Below are 18,362 nucleotides of genomic sequence, written 5' to 3' on the forward strand. Positions count from 1 at the left end.
ATCAGTAGGGCTGGACGGTATATCACAACGTTGAAAAACAGATATCAGCAGCTAAATATGCTGATATATCACAATGTCTGTAATATATCTCTGCTGCCTCCCCACCTTAGGAGAGGAGGAAGCAGCCAAGATACATTGCCCAGCCCTTAGAAAGCCCCCATACTGCTATGGCTCATGCAAGCTGGAGGGGCTTTCTTGAACTGCTCAGCTGGGGGCAGGCAGGAAGCCTCTTGCCCCCTGGCTGAGCAAGCCCAGATAGCACTTCAGCTCACAGAGCGGTGCTTGCGCCTTCTCAGGTGCAATGTATTGCAATATGAACCCATACCACTCTTAGACAATTTATGACTGTATCCTCTACTAACTCTAGTCATCAGTCTGCAGAATGGCTGTTTTTGGAGTCTTGGGAAATGTGAAACTTAATCAAGATATTCCAGCGTATCTGCAGGGTCTTATGAAAAGAGCTAGTACAACAACACTGATTGGCGACTTTCCTCCCCCCCCCCAAAAAAAAAAAACACAATTGAGGTTTTGAATGAGACTCACTTTGGCATGTCCAGATAACAAAGTACACCACTATCTTTTCCTTGTAGGTTATTGATATTTCTATGATTTTGGCTGAGGCGATCCGAAGAACACACAATGGCGAATCTGTGTCGTACCTGTTCAGCCACGTTCCACTATAACTGCAAACCACCTTTGGCATGCTGCATTCGGGGGGCGGGGAGACACAATCAGATAATGCAGCTCATTATGAAGAAAAATGTCTACGAAAAGCTTCAGCTCAACCACACCTACGTTCCCTCTTTTAATATGGACAATAACTAAACCGGGCAAATATCTGTATTATTTTTGCTTACAACTTTTTATAAATTCTCTTTGGATTTTTAAAAAGAGAAAACTATGCTTTTTGCCTGTGATTTATTAAGATGTGCATATATCATATGAGAAAAAACAGTGAAACAATATTTTTGCTAAGGCCAGAAGTTAGCTCGGGGTTCGTAACCTGAGAGGCATGCACTTGCTGAGAGTTAACTGTGCCACACTTAGAACAGAAACATTTACAGATTTAGATTAAATGGCCCGCAAAATTCCCTTCTGACAAAATCTGTCTTAAGCTTGCAGATGGTTTGTGGTCGGGTAATAATTTTCTGCACCTCTTAAAGTGCCCCTGGCATTATGATGAACGTAGGCTGCCCTCTCATCCTGAGAAATCACTGCACCAAAATGCTTCTAAACAGCTATGACCTGGGATAGCATAGTACAGTGCTTCATGGGTTGCTGAGTTATGGCTGCTCTTGCAGCCATAGGAAACAGCCTTATTAGTCCATCCCACTCTGCATTGTCTAGACTTGACTGGCAGTATGATAGCCAGAGTTTCAGACTGGGCATTCCCAGTCCTACCTGGAGATACCTGGAACTTCTGCTTGCAAAACTACTGCTCCACTAAGCCATGACCCTTCCCCTCTTTGTGTCTCAGCCAATGAGGTACCTCAATCTGGAGGAGCAACACATGCTTAGCTCACTGGCTTGGACAGCAAAGGACATGCAGTTCTTTCAAAATGCACCCTTCTACCCTGCACACATACACAATCTGTAATAAACTGTTACTTCCCAATTCCAGCACTTTATTTAGTGCCTGGCGCTTCAGAATACTTGAGCCAAACCCTAAGGCAATGTATCAACTCTACAATTTTATTATTTTTATCCTTAAAAATAAAACTTTGTTTTATTTTTGCCATTCTGTGCTAGTGCCTCTGGGGGCCCTTCCCATGTTAATTCTGTGACACGAGAGCTGATGCAGTACAGCTGCCTTTGGCACCACAAACCCCAATATCACAAGTATTGCCTTGAAAAGCTTGGGGCAATGCTGACACAAGGAGGAGCTTCGAATATGGAGCTTCCAGCTGACATTACCTGAATGGTGTGGGCAGCGCCTGCAACAGCTTCTGTGCTGTGAAGGGGGCCAGAGTCTCTAATTCCCAGCTAACATTTCATTTTCAGTGCTAGTCTATGTTATAAAAGGGACCAATCCTAAACCCTCACAATAAGCCTCACTTAAACTCTTAATAGTTGTTGTGCATTAGGGAAGTCTGTTTGAAAAGTGCAAACATGAGCTTCCTTTTCTTCCAGTAATCAGTTGTCCATTTATTATGCAGAAGGCAAAAAGAAAGACATTTAAAAACATCTGCCTTACTGCATTTTCCTTGTATAAAATAAAATTTGGTGTGGTTTTCTTTGCTTTTCTTTCCAAAACCAAGATTCCCACAAGACCACGTGTACTCCCCCATCTGCAGGGGAACTGAAACAATCGTGTACAAAACTTGGTTGTGCAAATTTTGAACTGTTAAAACTGATTGCTAAAAGTTTATCAAGACAGCTGCCTAGCTTGGCGTTTCTCATAACACAGAGCCAAATCTATGTGAATGAAGTAAGTGGCAAAAGGTAGCATTTCATGGATGCAATCCCTTTTCAAACCATAACTGGTGGTCTTGTTCCACAGCCCCCAAAAAGGGACAATGATGAAAATCTGTATGGAATTTTAAAATGACTTCCACTTTCTTAAACATTCACATATATTTCTTCTGTAATGCTTTTTGCAACAAGAAAACAGAAAAGACTTAAAAGTGTGTAAAGTTTAAACCAAAAAGCATTTTCAGTCTACATCTGCTTAACTAGCTTTGGATTTAAAGTCTTGGTAATAATGTTTTTGTCACTTATCTTGCCAAAGAATGTTTGATTTGATTCCTTAGTTCTTTGTATTGTTTATTCAATCTCTCTCTTTATCCACCAATACCAAAGCTGGAATAAATGAAACCATTTTCTTTCAATATCTGATAAGTTATAGACTGGGTTTGTTTCAAATGACATCAGGAAAGGTTTGCCCATTATTGTGTTTTAAGTTTCTCAATAAATCTCGAAACAGCATTATACTCACCGACTGTTAGTTGTGTCCGGCTCTCTTATTTCATTCAGGAGCAGCAAATAATGCGAACCTAAATGGATATAAATAGACACATTCACATTCTAAGCGACTCTGGTCACAGAAACTGATACAAAAATATTATCAAAAGCATGTTCAAGAAGCAGTGACAAGCTGAAATGTGTGCAGCGGAGGGCAACCAACATGATCAAGGGTCTGGAAACGAAGCCTTATGAGGAATGGTTGAGGGAGCTGGGTATGTTTAGCCTGGAAAAGAGATGATAGCCATCTTCAAATATCTGAAAGGCTGTCAAATGGAAGATAGTGCAAGCTTGTTTTCTCCTGCTCAGGAAGGTAGGACCCGAACCAATGGATTCAAGTTACAAGAAAGGAGATTCCAACTGAACATTAGAAAAAACTTTCTGACAACCTGATTGACAGCAAAATGGATGGTGGTGGACTCTCCTTTCTTGGGAGGTTTTTAAGCAGAGGTTGGATGGTCATCTGTCAGATTCTTTAGCTGAGATTCCTGTATTGTAGGGGGGTTGGAGTAGATGGCCCTTGGGATCCCTTCCAACTCTAAACTTCTGTGTGAAACCAGGCACTGGGTGCTTTGTGGTATCCTGCCTGAACACCTTGCTTTGCACCCCTTGCATGCTAAATATAAAGTGGATTGTGCAAACCACACTAACTGTGGCTACAAGCACAAAAACAGTTTTGCTAATGAAAAGTACTTTTTTATCGGATGAGTAAACTCATAAATTTTCATGACCTTGTTAGGGGTTTTTGCATGGGATGTTTCTCATTCTGAGATTTGATTTGAGTTTAAAAATCTGGTTTACTTTTTATTTTTGAATGCATATTCTTGTGCCGACATGCCAGAGAGCAGATGCACATACTTGAAATGTGGCAATACTGTTAAGCATGGTCAAGCAGTCTGAATATACAAATCGGCACACACGCGCACAATGTTGCAAGTGAACCCATTATTTCTGAATTACGGTAATAAAAGAAGTAGTTCTGAGTTGTTATCTGTGAGGGGTGAGAAATCTCTACACAGCATTCCTCATGCAGGAACTGACATGCATTTCCTAACCAGCTGCCCCATGCCATTCCCATGCCTGCAAATACTTTGACAACCTAGTGCACACGAGTCATGTGGCACAGTCAGTTTAGGCATGTTACAAGACAAATCTTTTGCAAATTCAGTTCAACAAGGGACTTAACTAGTTTTGCTTACACTGTAGAACAGCATCTGCTGGTAAAATAACAGATACTTCTAAAATTTGGTGGGTGAGGAGGGCAAACCAGAGATACACAGACTCCCTTTTCCAATGCCTTGCTGGGCTGGCACTGACAAAAGTGAGACTGGAGAGATTATTGCCACTGTTGCTTTGCTTCTACATGCTGTGCAACAAACCTCTGCTACAGCTTGTGGTTTCTGTGAGACAAACTATAAGCCATGGTTCAACTTTACTGAGCTAAGTTGGGCTGTGGCTCCAGCCCAGGCATCCCCAAACTGCGGCCCTCCAGATGTTTTGGACTACAATTCCCATCATCCCTGACCACTGGTCCTCTTAGCTAGGGATCATGGGAGTTGTAGGCCAAACTATCTGGAGGGCCGCAGTTTGGGGATGCCTGCTCCAGCCTATTAAATATTTTCCAGGACAATAATGCCTACTCACTACAAAGAGCTGATAACCCACCTACTCTCAGCAGCCAGAAGCATCATAGCTAGGCACTGGAGATACCTGTCAGGAGTGAACATGGACCACTGGTATCAAATTGTATGGGAAACAGCCTTACTAGAAAAGCTAACCAACAAACTAAAACTGACACAGGGACAAATAAAAGAGGACGCCTTCACCCCGGTATGGCCTCCCCTTTGTTACACACACGGCGCAACAAGGAGCTACTGACAGCATACGAATCAATGTGGCTACCTTGACCCAACAACACCCCCCCCCTCATGGAAACAAATAATGCAGTCAACTAAAGGCAACCAAGCATGCCCTGCCAGTGAAAACTAGTAAATAAATAGAAAAGCTACCCAAATGGTGCTGGGAGGGGGGGCGCACACATACACTAAGTACTAAAAGAATTCAAGTTTACCACCGCCCTCTCTCCCTACTTTTCTTCTCCCCCAACCTTCTATTGTATACAATTTTCACGTCTCACATTTATGAGAAAATGTAGAAAAAGACCCTATGACCTGAAAACAGGCAATGCACGTACTTTTGTAACCCGAGAAAATCTTTAATAAAAGCTATTTCTGAAAGAAATCTGTTGGGGTCAGCACACTTGTACGCTCACACCAGGCCATAGTTTGAATTCGCACTGTGCACAAACCATCTCAGGAAGTTTGAACTTGGAGCTGCTGCTGGTTTTAACTATGGTATATCAAGGCTGTATTCCGCTGTCAGCCAGTTATCAAAAGCCCTTTGCAAGTGGTAAGCTCAGGTTTCTGGCAAGAGTGGTCTGTGTCTCCCCCCAGGCAGCCCATTGGAAGAGAGAGAAGAGGGGGTGGCAGAAAGACCACTGCAGGCAGATTAAGTGGCAAAGTGGGCAGATAAGGACTAAGAATGGCTGAGGACTAAGAAGAAAAATGGTGCCAGGAAGAAGAAGCACCACTGCTTGTTGCCCTGGTCTTCTTTGGGAAGAGGGGTGGGATATAATTTCATCCCCATTATTTATTTCATAGGTATTATCTCAGAAGGCTGCCCTTCTCGCAGCCTCAGAACTTACACAGTTGTTGCAATTCAGAGCTGTGCTCTATAGAGAAAGTTTTACCTTTACTGGAGTATTTCCTCAGTATCATAAATACTGGCTTCATAAGACGAACTATTATTGATGTCCATTGTAATCCTTCTCAAATCAGCACATGATTCTGTAAGAAACACGATTTACAGGTTTTTATACAAGAGGTGTCACACCTGCATGACTATCGCATGGAAAGAAAGCCTAGCTTGTAAATGTCTCTACAACTTAAGTTTCATTTCACGGAGAAGTGAAACTATAACGATGCTTGCTAGCTGCTCTAAACACGGAAGGGGGGAAGGGAGGAATAAAATAATGGCAAGCATGTGAAAGGAAAGAAGACTTGGCAGTTGAGATCTCCCTTGCTTTCAGTGGGGTTGTTGTTGTTATACAGTAGTTAGTTATTGGCAGTATCAAAGATTGGCCAAAATCCAATAGCACATATTTTATCCACAAGCATTGAAATACTACTTGGATGCTTGACTCAGGGACAAAAGGATTAGGGGCAAGACGGATTGGTTGTCCAGTTACACACTGTTTTATATAAAATTTGCCTAGGCTAATTGCTCTGAATGAGTGCGAAGTTATCATTTCTCAATGATACGACACAGCGGAGATTATTCATCAACTAAATCTTACTCAGCATAGTTCCACTGAAATTAAGGGACCTAACTTAGCCACATACATTAACTACAATGGATCTACTCAGAATAAAAGTTAGCAGATGAACACCTCTCAGTACAATTTATATTCATATTACCTATGTTTTATAAGCAGGCAAAACTATGGCCTAGATCTCCGTGAAATCATAAACCTGTGTCTGGGTTGTACCACTTCAGCCTGCACGTGGGGGGGTTGTAGAACTGTATGCTCCTCACTCAGCACGATGCAGTTACGATCTAGATGTCAGTGGGGAGCGTTCTAGCCTATCCATCTCCCTCCCATGCTGGGGAGTTTTATTTATTATTCTTATGTATGGAAGAACATTTGAGCCTTGTCTCAACCTGCATTCTGAAGCACCCCGGCCCAGATACACTTTCATTGCAATGGCAGGTTCGTGCTTTGAAGACAATGTAAGATATATTTTTTAAGAACCAAAAAAACCCAAAACCCACACTATTTTTACCTTTGAGGAAGTGAGCATTGGTGACAGCTGCCTCACGTATTATTAATTTTGCAAGTTGTCTCCTGGTGAGAAACGAAAAAAGTACCCAAGTAGGTGACAGAATCATTCACTTGGTGAATTCTCGTGCTCACTCCCTGTATTTTGTACCTGACCTGAAGTTGGAAGGGCTTATTTCATGGTTCTCTCAATCTAACACAGCACTCCGCAAAACCCTTCATAGAATGGTAAGTTCAATTTTTAACTGTATTCTTGAAAGCATTTGTATCTGGAAGCAGCTCTTGAGTGCAATAAGTATTTTTGAGAATTGTATCATTTTCTTCTCCATTCCTATCTGCTACCTTCTGTTAAGGTGTGTATTTTATAAACATCTAATGAGTACTAGTGATCTTTAAAACAGGAAGTTAACATATAAGTTAGTTGGTTTGGAAAAAATGACTTTCCAAACCAATGGTTAGGGACCAGAAAACTTCAGAGGCTAAACCTCACATTTATCTCTGGAGAAAAATTACGGAACATCCCTTTGAACTCAGTAGTAATTGAGGATAACAGCCTTAGTCTCATCTAGATACCAAAAGGGGTCAAGTGAGTTGTTAGTTAATAATAATGTGTTGTGTGGCTTTATTATAACTTGTGATTCAGTCAGCTGGAACTGGGCAAGAAGAGTGAGACAGATACAATCCTTGCAAGAAGACGGACCTGTTGGATTGGTCTCTAAGCCCAAAACTTTGCTAGTTTGATGGTCTACAACAGGCATAGGCAAACTCGGCCCTCCAGATGTTTTGGGACTACAACTCCCATGATCCCTAGCTAACAGGACCAGTGGTCAGGAATGATTGGAGTTGTAGTCCCGAAACATCTGGAGGGCCAAGTTTGCCTACACCTGGTCTACAAAATATTGTCGCTGCAGCTGGCTTTATCTTACTGACATGGCTGCTTCTATTATAAACTGGAAGGGGCAATAAAATCACCCTACAACAGGGATGAGAAACCAGTCACATCTGGTTGGCCACTGTGAGTGCAGAATGATGGACTAAATGGGCCATTGGTCTGATCTAGTAGGCTCGTCTTATGTCTTTATGTTCATCCATCATCCCTGACTATTGGCCATCTGGCTGGGGGTGATGGCAACTGGAGCTCAGCAACATGAGGAGCACCTCAGGTTTTCCATTCCTGCCCTAGAAGAACCAATGCAGATGTGAAAACAAACTTTAGCTGCTTCTATGGGGGAGTTCCCAACTGCACAGTTTGGACTGGCTCTGGCTAAGTCAAGCATACAGAGGTTAGAGCAGCCTTCACCAGTTGGCTGGGGGTGATAGGAGTTGGAATCCAACACATCTGGAGCCCAGTGATTTGATACATGAAAACTCGGCTCCTTCTCCCTTGCCCCTCTGTATGGCCAGTTCCTTTCACTTCTACTGTTCCTTATTTTTGCAGCTCCACCTCATGCTCCCATTAGGCTTCCACTTCCTCCACACATCTCTACTTAGTTTAAATTGGATGAGAAAGCAGCAACACAGCTTTGCCTGCTCATGCACTTTTACCAAAGACTTTGCTTTGCAGAACAGTAGCAGGCAAAGCTTCTTACTGCATGGAGACATGCATTATCATCTGCTAACACCTGCAGGCCAAGTCACTGTTAATAGCAGTTGCTAATTTTGTTTGGGGAAAAAAATTAAAGGGGGTGTCTGTCTCCTCACTTTCTGAGCCTCCTGCAGTTCTGAGTTGGAATCATTTATTTTTCCAAACTGTCAAAATACAATTATAAACATTATAATAGAAGTTGTGTTGAATCGTAAACATCACTCGTTATCTCATTCAGTGATTCCTGAAAGCGAGGAAAGTGCTTCCGTCTTGACTCAGCCTAATATCAGAGTTGTTGGCTCAAGCCCCATGTTTGGCAAAAGGATCCTGCATTGCAGGGGGTTGAACTAGATCAGGCATCCCCAAACTTTGGCCCTCCAGATGTTTTGGCCTACAACTCCCATGATCCCCAGCTAACAGGACCAGTGGTCGGGGAAGATGGGAATTGTAGTCCAAAACATCTGGAGGGCCAAAGTTTGGGGATGCCTGAACTAGATGATCCTTGTGGGCCCTTCCAAGGACTCAGCTACACAGCTGCAAATAAAAAGTTGTAAAGTGCAATATACAAATGTGGCACTAGATGGCGACAGTGAGTTATGCAAAATTCAATGTATTTTTCAAAACTTTTTTTAAAAAAATTTCCCCACATCGTTTTTTACCCAGTTCTACCCAACTCTACAGTTCTATGAGTCTACCACAGAAACAATTCCATATTTATTTTATTCTGACATATTTCTAAAATGCACTCTCCTGCTTCCTCCTCAGTTCAACAGTTAGTTCGTCATTGCAAGAAACTGATCACACCATGAAAAGAGAGGGGCAATACTTGTGCACACCTATGGGCATCCAGGTAAGCACCTGCCTTCTGACATGACAAGCTGCTTAACTGAGCATTCACATTTACTAATCCACATTTCCCTCCCTGTGCAGTTAATTATTTTTCATAGTGTTCTGGGCTCTTTGCAAATCTAATTAGAGGTTGAATTGCAAGATTAGTTATCAATACAGTCATACCTCGGTTTAAGTACGCTTCAGATCGAGTACTTTCAGTTTAAGTACTCCACAGACCCGTCTGGAATGGATTAATCCACTTTCCATTACTTTCAATGGGAAAGTTCGCTTCAGGTTAAGTGCGCTTCAGTTTAAGTCAGGCACCCCCAAACTTTGGCCCTCCAGATGTTTTGGACTACAATTCCCATCATCCCTGACCACGGGTCCTGTTAGCTAGGGATCATGGGAGTTGTAGGCAAAAACTTCTGGAGGGCCGCAGTTTGGGGATGCCTGGTTTAAGTACTCCGTGGACCGTCTGGAACGGATTAATCCACTTTCCATTACTTTCAATGGGAAAGTTTGCTTCAGTTTAAGTATGCTTCACGTTAAGTGCAGACTTCCAGAACCAATTGTGTACTTAAACCGAAGTACCACTGTATTCAACTACTGTATACAGTAAAATCCCAAAATCTAAATCAAAAGGTTGTTACCCAAATAAAGACAGCAAGGGCAGGTGCTTAAATCAAAGGTAAATCATATGAGCAGCAACCTCATTAAAAACATAGATTTAAAGAGAAAAGGCATGGTTTGGTGTTACGTATGGAATGTTGCCATATACCCAAGATCACTATTTATTAAGGGCAAATTATTTCCCCCCATCTCCAATGTGTTATGCCCAAATTGGGACAAACTATTATGAATTTAAGCAATGGTTTGTCCAGATAATACAAAATTAAACCATAGTTTACAATTCTGGCTTGTCTAAAGAAACCGGGGTGGGCAGCCTTATTCTGTCATGGTGGGTGAGCGATAAATCTGTCAGGGGCCACATGGTAGAATCCAGAGCTAAAAAGAACCATGATCATCCATTCTCTCTCTCTCTCTCTCTCTCTCCCTCTCTCTTAATCCTTGCCAAACATCTGAGCTTATTGCTTGCAGTGGCCTTTTGAAACTGGCCACCCTGGGCTACAAGCTTCCCCACTTCTGGAATACGTCATAGTTAAAACAAACTGCAGTTCTTGGTTCAAACATATTGACCCAGTCTACCCATAACTGTGAGATAAATTATGCCATTACCCAGATGTACTTGTCCCCAGCAAGGAAAGTGTGACCGCTTTGCTCCTTCTCTGGTCCTGGGCCTGTTACCATGAACTAAACCATGCCTTGGCTTAAGCTGCCATCTGACACACAGACTCATCCCAGGCAAACAAGCTGTAGCCAATGTTTGTTCTATGGCTTACTGCTTATGGTTTGTCTAGGAGAGATTCACATGACACACTGCACAATGGCTTAGCTCATTGCAGCAGCAGCAGCAGTAGGACTGGGGGAGCAAAACAGCTGCAGTATCCAATCTGTGAGCCTGCACACCCATGCATTCTCACTAAGCAATGGTTTGGCTTGGTGTTGCCTGTGAACTGAGCCAAGGACAAGCTGCAGTTCATTGAAATGGAGGCAGGTACTTCCGATCTCCTCCTTACAGCAACATCAAAGGAAGAGAGAAGAAAGGAGAGCAGAGCTAACATACTGTGGCTTAGCGTTTTATATTCTTATTTTTATTATTTCATTTATGACTTGCTTTCTATGAAGCATCTCAAAATGATTTAAAATATGATTAAAACAATTACATATATAAATCAATTCAAAAACAAAAAAGATATATACAACCATTTTTAATTTAAAAAAATACATATATAAAATCTATTTCAAATCCAGCACAGATAGTTCTATGTTCTCTTGCTTTTAGAAGCTAACAGTGGACCACTAGGGTTTTATTAAAGAAAAGGTAGACCTTGAAAAGAATAGGTAAACCCTTTTTTTTTTCTGACCACATGCAACTATTTTTTTCCCCCAAGTTGCACCTCAGAGCTCTGGACGTGCAACAGATGTGTGTATTTTGATGTGATTGTCGTGACCAGTGACTGGATAGCAGCTCTCTCCTAACATACTCTCTCCTAATGTCTCCAAAGTGTGTTTTAGATTTTGTAAAACCACGAGTAGCTCTTGAAACAGAAAACATACAAGCTCTCCCTCCCTCTCATATAGCCTGCCATTCAGCAAAATGATTTTCCTTCCCCAGGCGCAAAAGGGATCACACTAGTCAGTTTCATCACTTTGTTGACTACTCTGAGAAGCAGCTGCAATTAATAATTCTGAAATGGGAGAATGCTCCTCTCCAACATTACATTTATAGTGGCACCGAGGGTCCAGACTAGATGTTACAGGGCAACTGCATGCATTTTAGGCAGGGTGTTTGCTCTGTTTGCACATGAAAAAGGACTGAAATGGGAGTGAAACCCACCTCTCCCATGCTTTGCCTTGTGTACTCCATAGCACCAACCAGTTCTCTGCTTGACTCATCACTTCCATTTGAAGCCAGGCTGCAGAAGAACTACATAATATTAACCAAGTGCAGTGACATAAGGCAAGAGGAAGGGCTGGCTTTGCTTCCCTGTGCACTCCTTTCTATTAAAAAAACAACCTCTTGCTTTATAAGTGATTGGAAAAACAAGTGTGGAAAAGTGCTTCCTCTTGTCTGCCTTGAATTTCCCACCATTTTGTTTCTCTGGGTGGCCATAGTTTCTAGTATGATGAGAGAGGGGTAGAAATCTGATCTCTGTCCACTATGGTATGTGCATCCTGTAGAAATTATCTGAACTTTATAAATACTTCAAGCACAGCCTCTCACACAGCAGGAGCCTGCAATCTACGTACGTTGTTTTAGTGTGTGTCTTTATGGTGCTACAACACTCGCTGTTGCTTTTGCTACCAATATTGAAATGTCTAAGAGAAGCCTTTTAAGCAGAGTTTGTTGTGACTGCATTTTCCCTTCTGTCTAGGCAAATCACCTACAGCACACAAGCAGTTTGCTTTTCTCCATTATGTTCATTACGTTCCTGTTTCCAAGGATGGTTCCAGCAACACAATTCCCCAAAACCTTGCCTTGCGATATGGTTTCTGGTAGCGAATATTTGCTAGCAAACTGCAGTGAGCGTGGCCTCGTAACATTCCCAACATTCCCACAAGAAATGCCTGCCAACATTACTAACCTGACACTCGCCATTAACCACATCCCAATGATTGCCCAAAGCTATTTTGACAACCTCAAGAATCTTCTGGAAATTGATTTCAGGTGCAACTGTGTGCCTCCTATGTTGGGGCCCAAAAACAAGGTGTGTACCACGATTCCCCAAATCAAACCTGGCAGTTTTGCCAAACTCCACAAACTAAAATCACTCTATTTAGATGGAAATCGACTATCCGCCATCCCTCTGGATCTGCCTTCAAATTTGCGTCTTCTAAGTCTCGAAGCAAACCACATTTTTAGCCTCAATAATTTGTCAGGACTTAGCAACCTAGAAAGTCTCTTCCTTGGTCAGAACTGCTATTACCGCAATCCTTGCAATGTTTCCTATAGCATTGATGCAACAGCATTTCAGGCCCTTGGGAAGTTAACTGTGTTATCCTTAAAAGCTAATAACATATCAAAAGTCCCAGAGAATCTGCCATCCTCCTTAATGGAACTTTACCTTTACAATAACGTAATTCGGAATATTAGTGGGGATGATTTAGCCAGCCTTCGTAATTTGAAAATCCTGGACTTAAGCGGCAACTGCCCTCGCTGTCACAATGCCCCCTATTACTGTGTGGAATGTGAAGGTCAGGCAAGTATTTTTATCAATTCCAGTGCTTTCGACTCCTTAACACAATTGGAAGTTCTGCGGCTGCACAGCACCTCCCTTCGCAGAGTGGATCCAAAGTGGTTTAAGAATACTATGAAACTTAAAGTGCTCGATCTCTCACAGAACTATTTGGCTAAAGAAATTGAGTGCGCTCACTTTCTGAAGTATCTTCCTAACCTTGTAAGCTTGGATTTGTCTTTCAATTTTGATCTGGGGTCATATCCCCAAAATCTGAAGCTACCAGACACATTTTCTACTCTTACCGATCTTCAATTCTTAGGTTTGAGGGGTTTAATTTTCTGGGAACTGAATAACTATACTTTAGGCAATTTGATTCCTCTACAAAATCTTAACGTGCTGGATTTTGGGACTAATTTCATCAGGAATGTTGATGTGTCTAAGTTCAAAAGCTTCCCAGCTCTTAAAGTTATAAATCTTTCCTTCAATAAAATATCTCTCATTTCAAGTGGATCCAGTGGTAATTTAAACTCTCTTCCAAAGCATTCATTAGCTGAAAGTAATAGTGTTGTGCTGAAAGATATGCATTACTTCAGATACGATGAGTATGGCCGAAGTTGCAAGTGCAAAGACAGAGAGGCTGCTTATCCATTGCCTTTTGCCGGTGACACTTCTTGCAGCAGCCATGGAGCAATGCTGGATTTGAGCAGAAACAACATGTTTTTTATCAAGCCCTCTGATTTCAAGGACCTCACTTTCCTCAAGTGCCTCAACTTGTCTGCTAATGCTATGAGCCAAACTCTCAATGGAACTGAATTCAAATATCTTTCCAACTTGAAATACCTGGATTTTTCTAACAACCGGATTGACTTGCTAAATTCAAATGCCTTTAAAGAGCTGGAAAAACTAGAAGTTCTCGACCTCAGTGATAATAGTTACTATTTTAAGGCGGAAGGCATCACTCACATGTTGGGCTTCATTGGTAATCTTATTAATCTCAAAACGTTGTTCATGAACGGGAATGAGATTTCTACATCCACTGATAAAGGGATGGCAAGCAGTTCACTCACAACTCTGGAATTTAGAAAGAATCGCTTAAATGTTTTATGGCAGGATGGGAATGAGGAATTCTGGCCCTTGTTCAAGAACCTGACCAGCCTAAAGACTCTTGACGTTTCTGAAAACTCTCTAACCTTTTTACCTTTAGGCGTGTTCAATAACTTGCCTCCCATGCTCGAGGTGTTCATATTGGCAAGTAACAAAATGAAGAGTTTTAATTGGGGAAAACTTTACCTTCTGGAAAACCTAAAAACCTTGGATCTTAGCAACAACCAGTTGACTACAGTCCCCCGTGAGCTATCCAACTGCTCCAGGGGCCTGGAAACCCTCAACATGCAAAACAACAGGATTAGAAAACTGACAAAAAACTTTCTTCAAGGTGCCTCTCAGCTGAAACATTTGGATCTCAGTTTTAACAAAATCAGAACACTTAGTAATTTCAGCTTCCCCAAGAACGTTATTGACAAGCTAAACACATTAGTTTTACACGGTAATCCTTTCCGATGTGACTGTGATCTCGTGTGGTTTGTCTCATGGGTCAACAAGACAAACGTGACTATTCCTTTACTAGCAACAGATGTGACATGTGCAGGCCCAGGTGCATGGAAAGGTAAAAGTGTGGTTTTCTTGGATCAGAATACCTGCGAGCTGAACTATTCTTCGATCCTGTACTTAATTACTGTCTCAGTCATCATGTCTCTGATGCTGGTCACAGTAATGAGCCACTTGTATTTCTGGGATGTGTGGTATATCTATCATTTATGCACTGCCAGTTTGAAAGGATATAAACGCCTCTCTTCATCCAAAGCTATTTACGATGCTTTCATTGCTTACGATAAGAAAGATGCAGCTGTAAATGAGTGGGTCCTAAAAGAATTACTTGAAAAGCTTGAAGATGGCAGAGAGAAACGATTCAAGCTATGTTTGGAAGACAGAGATTGGCTACCAGGGCGGCCAGTCCTGGAAAACCTTTCTGAGAGTATACAAGAGAGCAGAAAAACTGTATTCGTGCTAACAAACAGGTATATCTCGAGCGGCAACTTCAAGACAACCTTTTACTTGGCACACCAGCGCCTTGTGGATGAAAAAGCTGATGTAATCATCCTGGTGTTCCTTGAAAAGGTTTTGCAAACCTCAAAGTATCTCCGCCTCAGGAAAAGATTGTGTAACAGGTCCGTCCTTGAATGGCCAACTAACCCTCAGTCTCAGTGGTATTTCTGGCAGTGCCTGAGAAATTCACTAGCAGCAAACCATGACTTGAGCTATAACAAGCTTTTTAAAGAGATGGTATAGCTTGGTCACATTCTACAAAAAAGTTCTGTAGGTTAAAGCCACACTGAACTGAATGAACGGAATGAGGCTCAATCTCAGCCTTTGCACCGGGCGAAATTTTTAAACATTTGATGGAATAGCAGCAGCTCATGGAACATTCAACACCTACTGCTGGAATATAGGAGGCTTAGCTTATTTGAGAAAAGTGCTGCAAAGGAAGCCTAGTTTGTCAACTGAACTTTTTAGATACTAAATGTTGGGATATGCTAGGAGGTTGTGGCAGATTTGTATATACAGTGGAACCTCGGTTTATGAACACCTCGGTTTATGAATTTTCAGTTTATGAACGCTGCGGACCCATCTGGAACGGATTAATTCATTTTCCATTACTTTCAATGGGAAAGTTTGCTTCAGTTTATGAATGCTTCAGTTTATGAACAGACATCCGGAACCAATTACACCCATGCTTCAGTTTATGAACGCTTCAGTTTAAGTACTCCACGGACCCGTCTGGAACGGATTAATCCACTTTCCATTACTTTCAATGGGAAAGTTTGCTTCAGTTTATGAACGCTTACTCCGCGGACCGTCTGGAACGGATTAATTCACTTTCCATTACTTTCAATGGGAAAGTTCGCTTCAGTTTATGAACGCTTCAGTTTATGAACAGACTTCCAGAACCAATTGTGTTCATAAACCAAGGTACCACTGTACTCTTAAACATCTGAGGTGGGAAAGATAAATAGAACAGTAGCTATAAGCTTCTGAAGCCACTATTTATAATTCTTGTATATACATATCCTTGAGAAACTAGAAGATGCATTATTACTCAGACTGAAAAGTGTATTAGGCAGTGTAGTGCCTAGGTAACATTTGAAGCCATTGATTTAAATCTCAAGTCATTTTATAAACTCAATTGGGGGCACTAAGCCAGGAATAGGGACCTCTCGCCTAGGGACCAAATGTGGTGCCCTAGCCTTGAGAGTCTCTCCAAGCCATGTTCTTAATCAGCCCTCCTCCTTAACCAGCCCTCCTGGCACCTTCCTGGAGTATTTCCACCTGCTTGGAATGGGTTCTTGAACTCTGACGCCGCCTCTTGCTTGCTCGGATGGAGGCTGGATGTGTGTGTTATGCTTAGGAGCTAACCTACTGTTTGAAAGGTAGAATTTGCACTCGTTGCTCTGCCCAATTTTGCCTCTGGCCCCGCTCACCAAGGGCACACAGCCCCCAGAACATTGCCCAGAAGGGAATGTAGACCTCAGCCCTCAATTAAGATAATCAAGGCATGTCCACCTAAGCTCCTATATAGGCCTCTTCCCAGAGGGGGCTACTTCCAGCATTTCAGACCGCTAGCCATAAGAGAAACAAAAATGGTGATATGTGAAAGCAAAAATAAGACATAAAACAGAGTGTTTTGTTTACATATTCAGGTGGCCTGAGAGTACCTATTCACCATGGTCTAATCTTGTGCAATCAAAACAGAAATATTTTAATAATATTTATGAACATTTTTAACTCTTTGATATGACGGCATCTATAACAGTTAACAAAAAACAAATAATTTTTTTACCAAATTACTTCTCTTAATGGCTTAGATTTGCAGCTTTAAGATGAGAAAATATGCCACATCAAAAGTCAAAATATAAAATTTGAGGTCCTCTTTAAGTTTAAGGTCCCAAACCCGAAAGGTATTCCTCCCCTCCACTGCAATTGGCATTGATCCCAAAAGTGATTTGAGATTAACAATACTGTTCTATCTTACAGGGTTTGGATACAAATTCTTGATATAATTATTTGGAATGCTTATACTAATGTAGAACCTAACAATAAGAAGCTGTTTAATTCACCACAACGGATTATCAAAAATAACTTTTAAAAGTATCACTCTTAGCCAACCATCTTAGTTGCCGATGACATTTGGACAATCCACATCAGAATCTGGAAGATCTGGGTCCAGAACACAAATACTTATTTTCAACTATGCTGAGCTGTCCAAGAGTTGTCCAAGACTAGAAATAGTATATCCCTTTGTGCCATGAAGCAGTTCTGTGGTACTACAAACTGCTACTGCTTTTCTGTCCCCAGAGTGGCTTCTATTTGTGTGTGGAAATATCTGCTTGTTGTGGAAGGTAATGTTAGCATTGTTAACAGTGTTTTACTTAACTATGTTGTGAATACTCTTGTGTTAGCTTTCAATAAACTTTATCTTAACCTCTTCCTGGTTGCAGAAGAATAAATTTGCAGAACTCCAACCATCCATGGGTATGTTAGATGAGCAAAAAGCTATACTCCAATTCCCTAACAAAATGCAAATCCTAAACACATCTGCTTTGCAATTCTATAAATGCTTACCTGGGAATAAATCCCACTGAATTTGGTTGAGGTTTACTTCTGAGTAGACATTATTAGGATTGCACTGTAAGTGTACTCACGATACCTTTCAAGCATATTCAGGCCACATTCTTTCCCTCAAATAATTCTGGGTGTTGTTGTTTACTCCTCCCTGAATTACAATTCCCAATAACCCTCAACCAATTGCAATGCCCAGTTTGTAAAGGGTTACTGGGAATTGCTTAGCAGAATTCTTTAGCAGAAAGAATGTGCTTCATAGCTTCAGTCTCTTTCTTGCATCCTATACATATGGGAAAATATATTTGTGCAATACTGTGTATCTCTCACGTTATGGCAAAATTTGCCAACAGGGGAGGAAAAAACCATGAACTAGCGTAATGAAATCTCTCCTGCCAAGTTTAAAAACTTTCTTATTCTGCTGGGTTTCAAGTCTTGCTTTGTTTTGCCTTGAGGGCTTTGGGTTTGTGCTGTTTTCTCAGGCACTTCTTGCTCCTTTGATTCTGCTGCTGCTAGTACAGTGGTACCTCAGGTTACAGACATAGGCGTACCCAGGGGGGCAGGGGGGCAGCTGAAGTGGAAAAGGGCAAACGGGAGACGTGCTTTGCTTTAGCGAGAGCCACTCGGTCTCCGCTTACTGGGGGGGGGACAGAGCTGTAACAAAAACACA

At 41.7% G+C, this 18,362-nt stretch overlaps 2 protein-coding genes and 1 long non-coding RNA gene across 4 annotated transcripts in view; 2 read left to right on the plus strand and 1 right to left on the minus strand.

Annotated features, from left to right (window-relative positions):
• Window positions 1-2,939, plus strand: part of PRPS2 (phosphoribosyl pyrophosphate synthetase 2) — a 28,615-nt gene extending 25,676 nt beyond the window's left edge. For both annotated transcript variants that reach the window (XM_035114295.2, XM_035114297.2), the window contains one exon: window positions 591-2,939. In XM_035114295.2, coding sequence (XP_034970186.1) covers window positions 591-683 — 93 coding nt within the window. In that variant the 3' untranslated portion in view covers window positions 684-2,939. The remainder of the gene's footprint in view (window positions 1-590) is intronic.
• A 2-nt stretch (window positions 2,940-2,941) lies between these two features.
• Window positions 2,942-6,853, minus strand: LOC118084646 (uncharacterized). Its single transcript, XR_004692539.2, has 3 exons — window positions 6,804-6,853; window positions 5,711-5,807; window positions 2,942-2,993 (listed from the first exon to the last, which is right to left on the minus strand). It is a non-coding gene; the product is annotated as an uncharacterized LOC118084646 (long non-coding RNA).
• Window positions 6,854-6,950: 97 nt separating this feature from the next.
• TLR7 (toll like receptor 7) lies at window positions 6,951-17,553 on the plus strand. The gene is made up of 3 exons (XM_035114294.2): window positions 6,951-7,027; window positions 9,150-9,234; window positions 12,212-17,553. The coding sequence occupies exons 2-3, from the start codon at window positions 9,190-9,192 to the stop codon at window positions 15,362-15,364; spliced, it is 3,198 nt and encodes a 1,065-aa protein (XP_034970185.1). The 5' UTR covers window positions 6,951-7,027; window positions 9,150-9,189; the 3' UTR covers window positions 15,365-17,553.
• The last annotated feature ends 809 nt before the right edge of the window (window positions 17,554-18,362 follow it).

This window comes from Zootoca vivipara, chromosome 4 (assembly GCF_963506605.1).
Source record: "Zootoca vivipara chromosome 4, rZooViv1.1, whole genome shotgun sequence".
NCBI classification, from domain to species: domain Eukaryota; kingdom Metazoa; phylum Chordata; class Lepidosauria; order Squamata; family Lacertidae; genus Zootoca; species Zootoca vivipara.

Excerpts from the sequence above, each read along its gene's own strand:
- TLR7 (XM_035114294.2), top strand. The coding sequence starts at position 9,190 with ATGAAAAGAGAGGGGCAATACTTGTGCACACCTATGGGCATCCAG. Across the intron at positions 9,235-12,211 it reads GCACACCTATGGGCATCCAG|GCAAATCACCTACAGCACAC; the intron begins GTAAGCACCTGC and ends CCTTCTGTCTAG.